At 45.3% G+C, this 18,035-nt stretch overlaps 1 protein-coding gene across 1 annotated transcript; it reads right to left on the reverse strand.

Moving 5' to 3' along the window:
* Positions 1-612: 612 nt before the first annotated feature.
* Positions 613-15,974, reverse strand: LOC120945055 (vomeronasal type-2 receptor 26-like). Its single transcript, XM_040358910.1, has 4 exons — positions 15,799-15,974; positions 12,534-12,801; positions 7,516-7,639; positions 613-1,955 (listed from the first exon to the last, which is right to left on the reverse strand). The coding sequence occupies exons 1-4, from the start codon at positions 15,972-15,974 to the stop codon at positions 1,063-1,065; spliced, it is 1,461 nt and encodes a 486-aa protein (XP_040214844.1). The 3' UTR covers positions 613-1,062.
* Between the last annotated feature and the right edge of the window lie 2,061 nt (positions 15,975-18,035).

Here is an 18,035-nt window from a genome sequence, read left to right on the forward strand (position 1 = left end):
AACGATTTGAAATGGATGGAGCTGAAAGACCCAACATAACGGAAAGGCCCAGCGTAACAGACAGGACACCCATCGGGCTGTTAAACTAAGACTGGCACATTATGGTCCTAAACCTCTACCGGAGATCATAGACCAAGTTATAGCGGCTGTGGACGCAAATTGGCTACAGCAAAGAGGTTCTGCAGCAGCAGAAGTCACAGCAGCACCAACTGAAAGGAGAAAGATACATTTTGCTAATTTTAAGAATTTCATTGAAACTGAAGGGGAGACTGATGGGTACCTTGGCGATTTTGAACGATAATGTGCCCTACACCGGGTGCCCACAGAGGAATGGGTTACCATTTTGTCTGGGAAATTGTCCAGCCGGGCCAGTGAAGCATTCAGGGCCATCCCAGACAAGGATATTATGAACTATGGACTGGTAAAAGAAGCACTTTTGGCCAGGTATGCCGTCACACCGGAGGCATACCGGAGGCGGTTCTGAGAGACAAGCAAACAGACTGAAGACTCATATACAGAGTGGGCATGCTGCCTAAACCGCACTGCATCCCACTGGGTCGATGGATGCCAAGCAGAATCCGGGGAAGAGGTGCTGCAGGTGTTCCTGCTGGAGCACTTCTTTGACAAACTGTCCCTGGAAGTCAGAGAGTGGGTCCGGGACAGAAACCCTTTCTCCTTGTTTGAAGCAGCTAGCCTGGTGGATGAATACACAGATGCCCGCAAACTGGATAACCCTGTGGTCAAGACAACAGCTCGGGTGGATTATCGACTGTGGAGTGTCGATAGCTGTCTTGGGTTCGGGAATGGAATATCTTAAATAGCGTTAACCCCTGTCCCATTCGTGGTTCTGTTACAGTTTCCAACAAACCCAAAGTGTCATATACAAGCAGAGTCCTTAGTTCTTCAAGAGAGCAACAATTAGACTTGCCATCTACCGGAGAGGTACGTATTACATGTTTAAATGTAACAATGTTCCTTCTCAATATGCTAACAAAATACTAAAATTAACAATAGTAGAGATAAAGATATAACTACTGGTAACCCAGTGTTCCTCCATAAATATTAGTGGATAACTATTTTTATATTCAGGTCGGGTCTTAACAGAATTATGTAACATTTGTAGAAAAATATACAGCCAAGAAGTCCAGTACTTGATGCCATTATAGCAAAAACCTCCACAGCCACCATGTATTTCCCTCTGGTGCTCAGATAGGCCGGGATCATGGCAATCCAGACACTGCAGAACACCAGCATGCTGAAGGTGATGTACTTGGTCTCATTAAAACTGTCCGGTAATGTCCTGGCTAAAAAAGCTATAATGAAGCTCACAGCTGCCAGAAGCCCCATATATCCCAGGACAGAGTAGAAGCCGATAACTGAACCCTCATTACACTGAATGATGATCTTTCCCTGATAAGAGTGAGTGTCCTGATCCTGGAAGGGGGGATTAGTAGACAACCAAGAGACACAGATTACTACTTGAACCAGTGAGAAGACACAAATGATACAATTGGGCAGTTTGGCTCCCATCCATTTCCTCCAGGGACTCCCAGGTTTGGTGGCTTTAAAAGCAATACACACCATGATACTTTTGGCAAGTAGAGAAGAGACGGCAACTGAGAAGATAACACCAAAAGAGGTTACACGCAGCATGCAGGTTATATCTACTGGACGTCCGAGGAACAAGAAGACACAGAGGAAGCTCAGCATGATGGAGACCAGGAGAAGATAGCTCAGGTTCCGGTTATTAGCTTTAACAATGGGGGTGTCCCGGTAATGTATAAATACCCCCAATATTAAACCAGTCAGAAGACAAGAGACGATGGAGACAGGTGAAAATGCTGCAGCAATTGGATCATCAGTGTAGGAGAGAAATTCCACCAATTTTGGAACACACCGATCCTTCTTCTCATTTGGCCATTCATCATCAGGACATTTCATGCAGTTTTCACTGTCTGCAGGAAGAAGAATACAAACACAATGAGCATCTCGATCAGTTGGTCTGGTTGCAAAAAGTCCATCTAGTTTAACCAATAAATGGGGAAAAAAACGAAATCATACAATCCTATATACCCAATTCTATACCCACAGTTGATCCAGAGGAAGGCAAAAAAAAACCCAGCAAAGCATGATACAATTTGCTCCAGCTGGGAAGAAATTCCTTCCTGATCCCCCGACAATCTGATATTCCCCGGATCAACTTTACCTATAAATGTTAGTATCCAGTTATATTCTGTACATTTAGGAAATAATCCAGGCCTTTTTTAAAGCAATCTACTGAGCTGGCCAAAACCAGCTCTTGAGGGAGTCTATTCCACATTTTCACAGCTCTTATAAAGAAACCTTTCCATATTTGGAGATTAAATCTCTTTTCTTGACGTAAGGAGTGCCCCCTTCGCTATTCGTGTGGAACCTCAAACAGAGCTGTGTGTCTCGTTATTGGGGTTCGTTTGCCTGACTGTGGAGTGTCGATAGCTGTCTTGGGTTCGGGAATGGAATATCTTAAACGGCTTTAACCCCTGTCCCATTTGGGGTTCCGTTACACGTGGTGTTGGAGGCAGCTCTAGTTCTTATGTGACGGCAGCTTCTAGCAGCGGAGATATTATTTCCATCCATCCTCCGGATAATCTAGTCATCACGGCGCTTTGGAATGGTTTCCATCCAGGGATCCTCACTGCAGGACTTGACACATGTCTTCATTCTCTGTCTGTAAGTTCATTGATTTTATCTACATTCTTTTAATCGAATAAACTGTATCGCACCATGAGCCTGTGGGCTCGGTTTTCCCTTATGTTTTCACAGCCATCAGTATCTCCCTGATTACAGAGCTGCGAGGTGGTGTGTGCAGAGAGACTATGCATTAACCCTTTTTGTGGAGGATTGAATTAACAAACTTGGTTAATTTGCTGCTGTTGTGTGCACTATTGTTTAATTGATGCCAGAAGAAATGCTGTGTATTGATGGGGGGTGAGCTCCAATCTGGAATCACTTTGTACACAGCTCACCCCTAAGCCCTGTAGTCTGTACACAGCTCATCCCTAATCCCAGCACTCCATACACAGCTCACCCGAAACCCTGCAATCTGTGACCTCTAGCAACCAATAAGTAAGTGGTTATTATGCACAGAAACCTATAACAACCAATCACTGAGCGGAAATAATAATGCGCAGTAAGCTCTAGTAACCAATCAGTGAGTGGTAAGCCTGTAACCTATAGCAACCAATCAGTGAGCAGTAAGGATGTGCAGTAACCTCTAGGAACCAATCGGTTAGCAGAAATGATGTGCAGCGATCGCTAACTGATTAAATCATAATGTGCGCTGTAACCTCTAGCATCCAGTCAATGAGCAGTAATGATATGCTGTAACCTCTGGCAACCAATTGCAATCTCTGCCTGACCTGATTTTGTTTTGTAGCTGCTATTTATTGTATGTCTCAGAGCGGGGGGGGGGGGGGGGGTGGGGGGGGGCCCAATGAAAAACTTTGCCCAGGGTCCAATCAATATTAAAGACAGCCCTGATAATGTGTATACAGTTCTTATTCCACAAATGCATTTTTTTAAAATCATCTCATTGTGAAGAATCATTCGGCCTTATGGTTTTCTTGTATGGGATTATATAGGGTCCTTATCCATAAGTAATCACAATATACTTAACAGAAAAGTTGATCAATCATTATCACAAGGATATACACATTACAATCATGTTGATTGGTTTACTCCAACACACTGGGAAATCAAATTGTAAGACTGACACTGATGATTTAAATAAATGTGGTCCAGAGGAGGTAGATTACAGATATAACATACATACACATACATGGTTGTAAAAATACCCCACACCTGGCTGGAGATTACTGCAGCAAATGCACACACACACACACACACACACACACACCCATAAGCCGAACACCCCCCAGTTTGTTTGCACCAGAACTTGCGAACAGGCAAAAAAATTTTTCGAACACCGTTAAAAAAATTTGTTCGAACACCGTTAAAGACTATGGGACACCAACATGAAAAACCAAAAGTACTAATTTTAAAGGCTTACTGTATATGTAAGGTATTGTCAAAAAACGTGGTTAGGGACCCGGGTCCTGCCCCAGGGGACATGAATCAATGCAAAAAAAGGTTTTAAAAGCTGACTTTTTTTTCAGGAGCAGTGATTTTAATAATGCTTAAAGTGAAAAAATAAAAGTGAAATATTGTTTTAAAGTTCATACCTTGGGGGGTGTCTATAGTATGCCTGTAAAGTAGCGCATTTTCCCCATGCTTAGAACAGTCCCGCAGCAAAATACATTTCTAAAGGAAAAAAAGTGATTTAAAACTACTCGCGGCTATAATGAATTGTCAGGTCTCGGCAATACAGATAAAAGTCGTTGAATTACCGTGCCCTTCAGGTCTGGTATGGATATTGAGGGACACCCTGTGCATTTTTTTTAAATGGCGTAGGGGTCCCCCTCAAAATCCACACCAGACTCTTCAGGTCTGGTATCGATTTTAAGGGGATCCCTTCACCAAAATGAAAAAAAAATGGTGTAGGGGTTCCCAAAAAAACAACAATCCAGACCGGACCCTTATTCGAGTACGCAACCTGGCAGGCCGCAGGAAAATAGGGGGGAAAAGAGGGGGGATGAGAGAGCACTCCTCCTCCTGAACCATACCAGGCCACATGCCCTCAACAGGATGCTTGGTGGTCTGTGATCCCCAAAGCACCTTGTCCCCATGTTGATGGGGACAAGGGCCTCATCCCCACAACCCTTGCCCGGTGGTTGTGGGGGTCTGCAGGTGGGGGCTTATTGGAATTGCTAACAGGGTAACCAAAAAAAGGGTCAAAAATGTTAAAAAATACTTCATGGGGCGGGGTCACCCATCCACGTCATTGGGTAACCCCCAGCTTTCTCCTTACGCAAGGAGAAAGCCGGGGGTTACCCAATGACGTGGATGGGTGACTCCACCCCTCTTACACGTCATGGGGTTTTGTTCCTCTCTGAAGAATGAGTGGAGACTGGAAGCGTCACTGGAGAATGGATAATCATTGGACATGGAGAGACAGGATTTCATCGCTGGACAGACATCAAGAGACTGGATTACATCGCTGGATTTTTTTAATAAAAGACTTGTCCCAAACCGTCTACTGTGATTTTTAAAATGTTCACACTTTTTCTTTGTGGAATGGTAGCGGTAGGTACCTCTTACCAATTCACATAGGGGGGCAAGGATCTGGGGGTCCCCTTTGTTAAAGGGGGCTTCCAGATTCTGATAAGCCCCCCGGCCGCAGACCCCCACAACCACCAGGCAAGGCGGCCTTGAGGCGATTAAGTTCGCATTTGTTGCGCTATACAAGTTACTCACTCACTCACTCAAGGGTTGTGGGGATGAGGCCCTTGTCCCCATCATCCTCCCCATGTTGAGGGCATGTGGCCTGGTACAGTTCAGGAGGGGGGCGCTCTCTCGTTCCCCCCTCTTTTCCTGCGGCCTGCCAGGTTAAGGGCTGCGGTATGGATTTTTGGGTGGAACCCCACGCCATTTTTTTTTAAATGGTGCAGGGTTCCCCTTAAAGTGGAGTTCCACCCATTTTTTTTATGTTTGTCTGTGCTGCATGCCCTAATCTCATAGTGTTCAGAATGGACAATTTTTATTTATTTTGTTGCTTGTAAATACCTTTATTTTGTAGTCCTTCATTACTTCCTCCTTCTTATTAGCCTAGGCTATTAAGTCTCAAGGCTATTCACAAGGGTTTCTGGGATAGGCATCATGTATCCCAGTAGTCCTTGCAAATAAACCTGACTGAAACCTATTACATCGCTTGTGCAGCACTGAGCATGTGCGAGATCTGCAAGGCTGAAATCCAGGAAGTCATACAGTCTGGCTTCATGATGCCCACACTTAAGATGGCCACAGTCTATTTCTAGATTATAAACAAACTAAATGCTCTAACAACCTAACAAAACGGACCTTAGTTTACAGACTAACTTTACTAGACTACATTAAGCTTGTGTATTACAGGGGTATTTATATTTAAAAAGTGAAATTGTGGGTGGAACTCCCCTTTAATATCCATATGTAACGGAATGCCCCTTGACACCCAGAGACCTTTGAAAGATGAGGGGTACTCCTGGGCCAGCGTCACTAATAACTCTTGGGTCTAGGTCACCCTGTGTCCCTTTTGGGCATAGGGTGACTGATAAATATTAATTAGACAGTACATGAGATGTGACTGATAACTGATAGCTCATATTGCAAAGTGTTGGTTTATTCTATGACTCATCTCTCTGTGTAGACTGTTGACATGTTAAATGAGGCTGGCTCTTGAAAGGCCTTTCATTGTGTGATAACACTGCTTAAAGCCTATTGATGCTCAGAGGTGTGAATACCTTTCTGTCAAGCTGTATGCGGAGACAGAACGTCTGTCTAAAGATGTGGATTGAGAAGAAATCATTGTGTGATGGTGTTTTGTTTGAATTCTGTTAATGAAGGAATGTGACTTCTCAGGTGGAGTGATTAGATCATGATAATTATAGGCTGGCGCCGACATGTCTAGAATGTTTAGCAATTAGCCATCTAAAGGTGTATTGAAGCCCCCCCAGTGTGTGGGTGGAGAGTTTGATTGTTCCTTTCATGCTTAAACTGTATATAACCTTGAGAGCTAACCATTAAAGTGGTTTTGCATTTGAAACCAGAACAGAGCTGTGTGTCTCGTGTCTGGGGGGAATTCTTATGGGTTGTATTCGTTTTGCCTGATTGTGGAGTGTCGATAAGCTGTCTTGGGTGGAATGGAATATCGTGAACGGATTTAACACCTGTCCCCTTTGGGGTTTCATACTAGACATGAAGGGCCTGATATGAAATTTGGGGGGACCCCCACGCTTTTTTAAAAACAATTTGGTTCGGAGTTCCCCTTAATATTCATACCAGACCCAAAGGGCCTGGTAATGGACTGGGGGGGGCATGCTGTTTTTTTCAATGACTTTGATCTGTATTGCCGGGTCCTGACAATTCATGAATAGCAGCGAGTAGTTTTAAATTACTTTTTTTCCTTTAGAAATTACATTTTGTGCAGGGACAGTTCTAAGCATGGGAAACATGCGCTACTTTACATGCATACTATACACACCCCCAGGTACGAAATTTAAATTAATATTTCACTTTTATTGTTTCACTTTAAGCATTAATAAAATCACTGCACCTGAAAAAATGGCAGTTTTTAAAACTTTTTCTTGCATTGATACATGTCCCCTGGGGCAGGACCCGGGTCCCCAAACACTTTTTATGACAATAACGTGCATATTAACCTTTGAAATTAACACTTTTGATTTCTCCCATAGACTTTTAAAGTGTGTTTTCGCGGCTTTTCGAATTTGCCACAAACACCCCAAATTGTTCGCTGTTCGCCGAACGGGCGAACAGCTAATGTTCGATTCGAACATAAAGCTCATCCCTAATCAACAGGTATCTTCTTCTACTTGCAGAAACCTTTAAAGTGATAAAACATGGGGAAATGTGTACAAACTGTACCTGAAATGTTGGAGATCTCTCCTTCTGGACATGGAACACACTCATAGCAACATTTATGGATGGAAGATGCAAACTTTTTTCTGCTGCCAGGTAAACAGGGATCTGAGCACCGAGATACCGGAACCTGAAATCAGATATTATTATTATTATTATTATTATTATTATTATTATGTAAATGTTGATAATTTCTCATGAGGTTATACAAACTAAGTGTTACAAATAAGGAATGAGGTTCAGGTTTTCCTTTCCAATAGGTTCAAGGTGACTTCTGCAGGTCTGAGATCCATTTTGTGGATTTTCATTCATTTGTGGTGTTTATTGATTTCTATTGTACAGTAGGTGACTGCGAGTTTGTATTTCCAGCACGATCCCATCGCACTGGAAATCGGCACTGCGAGGCTATACTTCTCACGTTTGCCACCCCCACGAGATGCAGCGTCATTGCGGAATCCATAGGAAAAAATAATTAAAACATTTTTCCCCAGCTGCAGCATACTGCCAGGTTTGCCCCAGTGATGAGGAGAGAGGGGATGATGAGGTCACTGACTCCACGTGGGTGCCTGATAGGAGAAAGGAGGAGGAGGCACATCTCCAATGAGGCAGGATAGGATGCCCTTCAGGGGTCAGCTTAAGGGCAGCACACTGACTGCATCACAACGCAGAGCTCCTCATTTGCAGGGCGCTGCTGTCTCTACGTGTTATTCCAAAAGATCTTTGGTGTGGGCCTTTTTTGAGACGAGTGCATCAGATCGCACCGCTAGCCAAAACATCACCCGCTTGGGCACCACATCCTTGACCAGACATATGTTGACCTGCCGTGCAGTTTGTTGGCAAGCGTACCTCAAAGACCCACACCAATGAACAAAGCGGACCTCTCCTTGCACCTCATCAGCTGGGATCTCCAACCCCAGTATACCCTCAGTCCTCTCTGAAGCCTGCACTGATAGGACTGAAGGTGTAGAATTAGGTGTGTCACAGGCAAGTTCGTGCGGCAAATCTACTATCAGTACAATGATGTCAGATTGTACCAGGCAAATTTCCCTGCCCCAGCTGCTGCAGCGCCAAAAGAAGTTCTCTCCCAGCCATCCTCATGCCCAGCGGTTGAATGCTAGCTTAGCTAAATTGCTAGCACTTCAGCTGCTGCCTTTCCAGTTGGTAGATTTTGCCCCCTTCAGTGAGTTTGTGGAATGTGCGGTACCTCAGTGGCAGGTTCCCAAACGCCACTTTTTCTCACGGAAGGCGATTCCGTATTTCTACTGGCATGTGGAAGGCTTCCTGTGCTGATGTGTCCTCAAAACCAGTGGTGCTCCGTAGGCATTTAAGGGGCTATGCAGGTACACAGGCAAAGAGATGCTATGCGGTGCTTGAGCTGGTGTGCTTGGGGGACAGGAGCCACACTGGGGCAAAGGTTCTGTCAGCTCTGCAGGGGCAGGCTCAGAGGTGGTTGATGCCATGCCAGCTTAAGCCAGGAATGGTGGCTAGCGACAATGGCCCCAATCTTCTCTCCGCCCTCCGACAGGGAAAACTGACCCATGTGCCCTGTTTTGCTCATGTCCTGAACTTGGTGGTGCAGTGGTTCTTGGGCAGGTACCCGGGCTTACAGGATGTCCTGAAGCAGGCCAGGAAAGTCTGTGTGCATATCCGACTGTCATATAATGCCAGTGGTCAGCTGGCAGACCTCCAAAATGAATATAACCTGCCCAAGAACCGTCTAATCTGTGACATGCCCACCAGGTGGAACTCTATGTTGGCCATGCTACAGCGGCTGCACACGCAGCAGAGGGCCATCAATAAGTATATGTGCCAATTTGGCACCAGGACAGGGTCAGGAGAGCTTGTTTTTTTCCCCACGCCAGTGGGCCTTGATCAGGGATGCATGCACTGTCCTGTCACCATTTGAGGAAGCCACAAGAATGGTGAGCAGTGACAGTGCATGCATCAGTGACACTGTACCTCTTATCCACCTGTTGGAGCACACACTGCATGGAATAATGGACAGGGCCCTTGAGGCAGAACAGAGGGAGGAAGAGGAGGACTTCCTTACCTCTCAAGGCCCCTTTTATCAAGACAGTGTACCTGCTTGCCCGCCTATCACACAGGAAGAGGAGGAGGAGGAGAATTGTATCAGCATTGAGGTGGAGCCTAGCACTCATCATCAGCAGCAGTCTTTAAGGGATCAATTACAGTCTTAAGAAACACATGGACTTGTACATGGCTGGGACGAGGTGGCTGCAGATCATGTCATTCTCAGTGACCCAGAGGACTCCGCACCGAAAGGCCTCAGCAAACCTACGCTGTATGGACTCCCTGATCCTGAAAAGGCTGCGGAAGGATCCTCGTATTCGTGCTATCAAGGAGAGGGATCATTACTGGCTGGCAACCCTTCTTGATCCACGTTACAAGGGTAAGGTTGCGGACATGATCTTGCTGGGGCAGAGGGAGCCCCTTGCAGAAAGGTCTGTGCAGTTCCCAGAGATTGGGAGGTTAGAAAATCCTGGTCCTGTGCAATGTGTTGCTGAGGCTTTGGTCAGTCAAAGAAAGAGCGGTGGAGAAGGTGGCCGTCTGACCGATATGTTCAGACAATTTTTTAGTCCGCAGCCCCAAGGTATGATCGGTTCCAGAAACCATCGCCAGCGTCTGTTTTACATGGTGTGGGAATACCTAGGGGCAACATCAGACTTGGACACCTTTCCCACCGAAAATCCTCTGGCTTACTGGGTCTTGAGGATGGATCACTGGCCAGAGCTTGCACAGTATGCAATTGAGCTACTGGTCTGTCCTGCATCCAGCGTTCTTTCGGAAGGCACATTCAGTGCTGCTGGAGGCTTTGTAACCGATCACAGGGTGCGCCTCTCTACTGACTCTGTCAATCGACTGACCTTCATAAAAATGAATCAGGCTTGGATCACTACCAGCTACCAAGCACATGATGCTGATGTAACGGAATAATTTTTTGGGAAATGTCAGATCCATGCAAGACTGCCTATGCTGATGCTGAGTGACTATCCTGTTATGCTGAGTGACTATCCTTTTCCTCCTCAATGATCATACAGATAGCTTGTAAGAAAATTTTTGGTTTTGGGCACCACCACCAGTGGCTAATGCCGTTTTTGGGTTGTAAAAAATTAGGTTTTATTGGTCCAGAAAAAACTATGTTTTTTTCAACCTGATCATTAAAACGGCCTTGCCTACACATGATCGTGAAAAAAAAAATGCTCTAACAAAGCGCGATGATGTACAACACATACGACGGCACTATAAAGGGGAATTTCGATTCAGATGGTTCCACCCTTGGGGCTGCTTTTGCTGATTTTGTGTTAGTAAAAAACAATACTTTGCAGCATGGCTCATTCCTGCGCTGCAACTAGAGTATCTGTGAGGGGTTGTAGTGTTGTGGCACCAGCACCAGTCCTTAAAGCCCAATTTTTCTGCCCCTGTTTAACAGGGGCGTGCAATTACAATTTTTGATGCAATACTTTGCAGCAGGGCTTATTCCTGCGCTCCAACTAGAGTATCTGTGAGGGGTTGCAGTGTTGTGGCACCAACACCAGTGCCTAAGGCCTAATTTTTCTGCCCCTGTTTAACAGGGGCGTGTAATTACAATTTTTGATGCAATACTTTGCAGCACAGCTCATTCCTGCGCTCCAACTAGAGTATCTGTGAGGGGTTGCAGTGTTGTGGCACCAGCACCAGTGCCTAAGGCCCAATTTTTCTGCCCCGGTTCAACTACATGCCCTTGTTCAACAGGGGCATGTAATTACAATTCTTGATATAATAGTTCACAGCAGGGCGTTCCAGCGCCCACCAAGACTAACTGTGAGGGCTTACAGTGTTGTGGCAACACCAACACCTAGGGCCCAAATGTATGCAGAGTATATACGGCAGGCCCCTACTTTCAAACATCCAACTTACAAACGACTCCTACTTGCAAACGGAAGGAGACAACAGGAAGTGATAGGAAATCTACCCCTAGAAAGGGAAATTCTCTTCTGTAAGAGGTGTCTCCTGTCCACTGATGCTTTATCACCAATCCTTGTTTCACTAAACGCAAATTTCCCAAAAATAATTTGTCATTGGGACAGAAAGTGAATTGCAATCTTCTGAACAGATGCGCACAGACAGCAAAACACATGTTACAGGGGTGATAACCCTTCTCTATGTTTTACAAAAAGCTTAAAAATAGATTTTTTGGCTGGAGCTACACTTTAAAAAAGTACCAGTTCAAAATTACAAACAGATTCTACTTAACAACAAACCTACAGTCCCTGTCTTGTTTGCACTGCCTGTATACTGCTGTTCAAAGTATATAGGGCCAAAGGCACTGGTAATGACCTGGGGGGAGGGGGGCTATTTTTTTCAATGATTTTCATCCATATTGTGGGGCCCAAACATTACATTAAAGCTGCAAGCAGTTTTAAATTACTTTTTTCCTATAGTAATCTCATTTTGTGCAGGGACAGTTCTAAACACGTGCCACCTCACAGGCATACTATAGACACCCCGCAGGAACGATATTTAAAGAAATATTTCATTTTTTTTAAATCACTGCTCCTGAAAAAACGTCAGTTTTTAAATCTTTTTTTTGCACTGATACATGTCCCCTAGGGCAAGACCCGGGTCCCCAAACCCGTTTTAGGACAATCACTTGCATATTAGCCTTCGGGTATGAGGGTCGGGGTTTTTGTTTAAAGTCCCATGCAAATCAATGGGAAATGTATGTTCCCACATAACTTCTGTACGCCTGGAGATATTTCAATAATACCTGGTACACATATTACTTATATGCCAAATAAAAATATATGACAGTTAAATTAACCATTACCTACACCCTTATATGAAAGATGGGTATATTTATATTACTATGCTTTTCCTCCCCAAAAGGTTAAGATAGGAAGACCGGGCAACGCCGGGTATTCAGCTAGTATATATTAAAACAAGGATAAAAGATCCCTTATGAATCCAAATTATGAACCTCCTTAGCAAACAATATAAACAGAAAACATCAAGTCATTTCTTACTTTGCCGGTTTTCCAGAAGCGAGGATCACTCATATTGGGAAATGACTTAGGCACAAAGTCTGGGCCTCGAAGATTGGAAATTGTTGTAGACAAAATACCTGAACTGTTAAGAAAAAGCCAGCTTTGTAAATTAAGAGCAGTTGGAATTTCTTTCCCCTGATTATAGGGGATCTTGGCCCCGGCCGGGAAATTAACAATGCTCACATATTTGTGCAGCTTTTCATGGAAGACAGAAATACGCACATTATCATATACAGTTATACAAAGTCTGAGATAAAATGCAAAGTGGTCAGATTCAATGTACTAGATGACAATTCTATAAATGTGAATAAAAATCTGAATCAGGAGAATCACTCATTCTTTATTTTTAAATTATCCTGCAATGTCTCCATGTACATCTCTCTGATAGGAAAATAATTCTTCCTGCTGAAGAAAAGCATCCCCCACAACGTAATGCTGCCGCCACCATGTTTCACGGTGGGGATGGTGTGTACAGTGTGATGTGTGGTGTTAGTTTTCCGCCACACTATGGCCCGGATTCACAAAGCACTTACGCCGACGTATCTCGAGATACGCCGCGTAAGTGTAACTATGCGCCGTCGTATCTGTGCGTCGTGCCCACAAAACTAGATACGCCTGAAAATAGGCTTCATCCAACCGACGTATCTTGCCTACGTCGTCGTATGGTGGGCGCATATTTACGCTGGGCGCATTTGCCGCTCCCATTAATTTTCTCTGCACATATGCAAATGAGGAAGATACGGCGATTCAGGAACGTAGTTGCGCTCAGCGTATAATATAGGCGGTTTGCGTAAGTCGTACGTCCATCGTAAAGTTATTCCCCATATAGGAGGCGCAACTCATGCAAAGGTATGGACCAGGGAACACAAGCCGTCGTATCTTTTGTCGTTTACGTTGTTCGTGAATATGACTAGGCGTAGGTTACGTTCACGTCGTAGGCAGTGATCCGTCGTATCTTAGGGAGTAGTTCCGACGTGATTCTGAGCATGCGCACTGGGATGCGTCCACGGGACGGCGCATGCGCCGTTCGTTTTAAGTACTTCTATGGCGCTTGGCCCATCATTTGCATGGGGTCACGCCTCATTAGCATGGCTCACGCCCACTTCCACCTACGCTGGCTTACACCGAGGAAACCCAGCGTATCTTTAGGAGCGAGTGCTTTGTGAATCCAGTGCTTGCCTCTGTGCGCTGCACTGGCGTAGCGTATATTAGATACGCTACGCCCGCATAAATATGTGCCGATGTATGTGAATCCGGGCCATAGAGTTTTGCTTTTAGGCTAAAAAGTTAAATTTTTGGTCTCATCTGACCAGAGCACCTTCTTCCACATGTTTTCTATGTCCCCCACATGGCTTCTCACAAACGTATGGCTTTCACCAATGTCTTTCTTCTTGTCACTCTTCTATAAAGGGCAGATTTGTGGAGAGCACGACTAATCCTGTGGACAGATTCTCCCACCTGAGTTGTGGATCTCTGCAGCTCCCCCAGAGTTACCATGGGCCTCTTGGCTGCTTCTCTGATGAATGCTCTTCTTGCCCGGCCGGTTAGTTTAGGTGGACGGCCAAGTCTTGGTAGGTTTTTAGTTGTGCCATACTCTTTCCATTTTCCGATGATGGATTGAACAGAGCTCCGTGAGATGTTCAAAGCTTGGGATTTTTTTCATAACCTAACCCTGTTTTTTTTTTCTTTTAATTTGTTTTTATTAGAGTTTTATACACAAAACTGAAAAAAACACATAGCTAAAGTGCTTACAATATGTCCGGAAGAATGACTGGAAACAGTACAATTTTGCAATGTAGACATGTTTTCATAGAATACGACAAAGCAAGGGTACATCAAATCTTTTTTTTTTTTTTTTTTTTTTTAATGTTAGATGCATCCAACATACAATAAAAAGCAATCACACACCAGGGATTGATGTGTCCCTTGCTCCAGCCTGCATAAACCATTCCCGGAGCTTACATAGAACTGTGTGCAGTATTATACATGGGCAGCAAGCTGCTGTTAGATGCCCACACCTGTTACTGCTCAGGCTGGCCCAGCTAAGGGTCAAACCTGGTGATTAATCTTGGTCATGGCAAAAGGCACCAGATACACCAACCTAGGGTACATCAAATCTTTGCCCAAATACAACCAGAAAGACACACGTATAGATCTCCAGCCGGGACCACCCAGATAGGGCGTACAGGCCAAAGTTCACAGGAGTATGGCGGGAGCCGAGCCCTAAAATAGTATCTCCGTGCACTCCAACTCAACAAGCAGTTTCAGGTTCTGCCAACCAAGTGCGCCAGACTTTGTCATACTTCAGTGGGCAGCCTCTGTTTGCGTAGGTGTCTTTGTACAGGGGAAGGCTGGTGTTCACCAAGCGTTTCCATTGCACCAAAGAGGGGGGAGTGGGCTTTTTCCAATGCATAGCAATGTTCTTGCGTGCATAAAAGAGCAACAAGCTGACCAAAATGCATTTAGCAGAAGTCGGGACAATGGTTTCAATAAGTCCCAGGAGACACACCTCCATTACCAATGGTATATTGACCGAGGCAACTTTAGTAATCAGATCTAACACTGTTCCCCAGTATGGTTGGTCTAGTTCCCCTGAAGAGTCTGAAGGGGATGGATAATCCACCACCCAGACGTACCGAGGAAGTGGGGCACTTGTAAACCACCTGGAGCCATTTAATAAAAAGCAGAGGAAAGCCCATTCTGTGCAACCTTTCCCACAGAAAGGGCCACTCAACCGTATTGAAAGCCTTTTCTACGTCTAGGGAGGCCACCGCCCGTGATCCCATGTTGAGATGTTGAGCACAAATGTTAGTGAAGAGCCGCCTGAGATTGACATCTGTGGACCTCCGGGGCATGAAACCTGTCTGGTCCGGGTCTATCACTGAGGGGCAACCTGGGGTATAACCTAAGGAAGCTTAGTTAAAATCTTAAAGTCAGTGTTAGGTAGTGCTATGGGTCGTAAGAGGCACATGAAGTGGGGTTCTTAGGGGCCTTATAAATCAGTGTCAAGTAGGCATGGTACATGGATGCAGGCAGGCTGCCATCAGCCAAACATGTGGTATACAGTTGTGCTAGCAGGGGCACCAGAAGGCCCACATGTGCCCTATAAAACTCTATCGGGAGTCCGTTCGGCCCAGGCGCTTTGCCAGGAGGAAAGGACTGTATGGCTTTTTGAACCTCCAAGGCTGTAAATGGTTGAACCAGTGCGTCCCTTTCGTGTTCAGAGAGCCAGCCAAGCACCAACGGGTCCAGTAGGTCGTTTAACATCTCAGGCTGGAAATCTGAGGACAGGCTGGAGGAGTATAGAGTTTTGTAAAAGGCGTTAAAGGTCTGTAAGATGTCCGAGGGGGAGGACACCGTCCCACCTCCCGGGGTCTGTAAATTTGATACTAGAGTGAGAGGTTGGTCGTGTTGGGCCATCATGGCCAACATAAGACCATTTTGGTTAAACTTTTCCACAACTTTATCCCTGACCTGTCTGGTGTGTTCCTTGGCCTTCATGATGCTGTTTGTTCACTAAAGTTCTCTAAAAAAAACGAGGTTCAGTTTCATCGGTCCAAACCGACCGTGTGTATAGCCCATCGGTCTGTTTTCCTTCGGTCCAAAATTTTAAAATATGCTTTAAAATCAAACCGATGGCCCGCTGCCTGATCGGTCCAAACCGATGGTTAGTACAGAAATCATCGGTTCAAAACCCGCGCATGCTCAGAATCAAGTCGACGCATGCTTGGAAGCATTGAACTTCGTTTTATTCAGCACGTCGTGTGTTTAACGTCACCGTGTTCTGACCCGATCGGTTTTTGGAACGATGGTGTGTACGCACATCAGACCATCAGGCTACTTCAGCGGTGAACCAATGGAAATGGCCCGTCGGACCATTCTCATCGGTTTGGAACGACCGTGTGTATGCGGCCTCAGGGGTTCAATGAAGAGCTGTATTTATACTGAGATAAAATTAGTTGACTTCTGAAGGTAATTGGTTCCACTAGATTTAAAAAAAGGTAAAAAAAGAGGGGTAAATGGCGCTACCTAAAGGTCGAAGGGTGATCTGTCAGGTCCCGCTTTATATGGTTACCTGCCCAAGGTGTACTAAAATGGGATTCAATGATCTCAATAAGTGAAAATACCCACAGGGGGGTTTTACACTCTACTCATACCATACCCAAAGGGTAATCATAACGAAATTAATATAAAAGATTATATAAAAAATCAATATATGTATATATAAGGATCTACTGTCAGACCTCCAATAGTAAAACCCCTACAATAAAGTGCTAATAATTGACTATAAATCAAAATCAACAAGTGAATATATCATGAAAATAAATCCGTATGCATAAGAGATAAAGGCCCAGATTCACAAAGCACTTACGCTGACGTATAACACGTTACGCCAACGTAAGTGCCAATATGCGCCGGCGTATGTGTGCGGCAGACCCACGAACCAACATGCGCCTAAAAACAGGCTACACCCCGCTGACGTAGCTTGCACACGCCGGCGTAGGGTGGGCGCACATATGGGCTGGACGCAAGGGGCTGCTCCCATTGATTAGCCATTCAAACATGCAAATGAGGGAACGTGCTTGTGCCCGGTGCATGCTACGCGAGATGCGAGTAAGTTGTACGTCCGGCGTAAAGTTATTCCCCATAAATGAGGTGCAACCCGGCAACAGACATGCACAGGTCTGCACCAGGGAACACAAGGCGGCGTATTGTGCATTGGACGTGTGTCTGGCGTACGTTATGTTCACGGCGTACGCGGTGATCCGACGTAGCTTAGGCAGTTGTGCCGGCGTGGTTGTGAGCAGGCGCAGGGGGGTGCTGTGAATGCGTCCATGTCACGGCGCATACGCAGTTCATGATACGTACCTGTCTGGTGCTCGGCCCATCATTTGCATGGGGTCACGCCCACTTCCACCTACGCCGGCGTGCGCCTTCGAAACCTACGCCACTCTGGCGCAGCTTTGGGAGCACTGGCTTGCTGAATGCAATGCTTGCCTCTCTGCGCTACGTTGGCGTGGCGTACGGTGTGTGCTCTACGGCGGCATAATGTGCGCCTTGCTCTCTGTGAATCTGGGCCAAAGTTTATATGTGATACTCCGAAGAACACCCAGTCCAATACGTCATATAATAATTAATGTGCAAAAATCCCCAAAAAGTGCACAAAAATGAATTAAAGAAAAAACAAAATAAAGTTCCAAGGTGACTGTGACAGGATTATCAGGTGACTTGCGTGCTCCTCCTCTTGGGTCCCCGATCACCAGCTCCCTTTGTCCCTACAGGGGTACCTTGCATATAGTATGTGTAGGCAACTTGGGTCCTAGTAGCTCTTGTGGTTGGCTCTCCAAATCGTGGTATCTCCAAACTCTCCGATGTGCTCCTTGGATATCCTCTAATAGCCAGGATATTAGACTGGTTGTGCTCCTGTGTGCTCCCAAAGATCTATCCAAAGATGTATCCTCATAAGGAAGAGATATTGGC

Source organism: Rana temporaria, chromosome 1 (assembly GCF_905171775.1).
Source record: "Rana temporaria chromosome 1, aRanTem1.1, whole genome shotgun sequence".
In the NCBI taxonomy this organism is placed as follows: domain Eukaryota; kingdom Metazoa; phylum Chordata; class Amphibia; order Anura; family Ranidae; genus Rana; species Rana temporaria.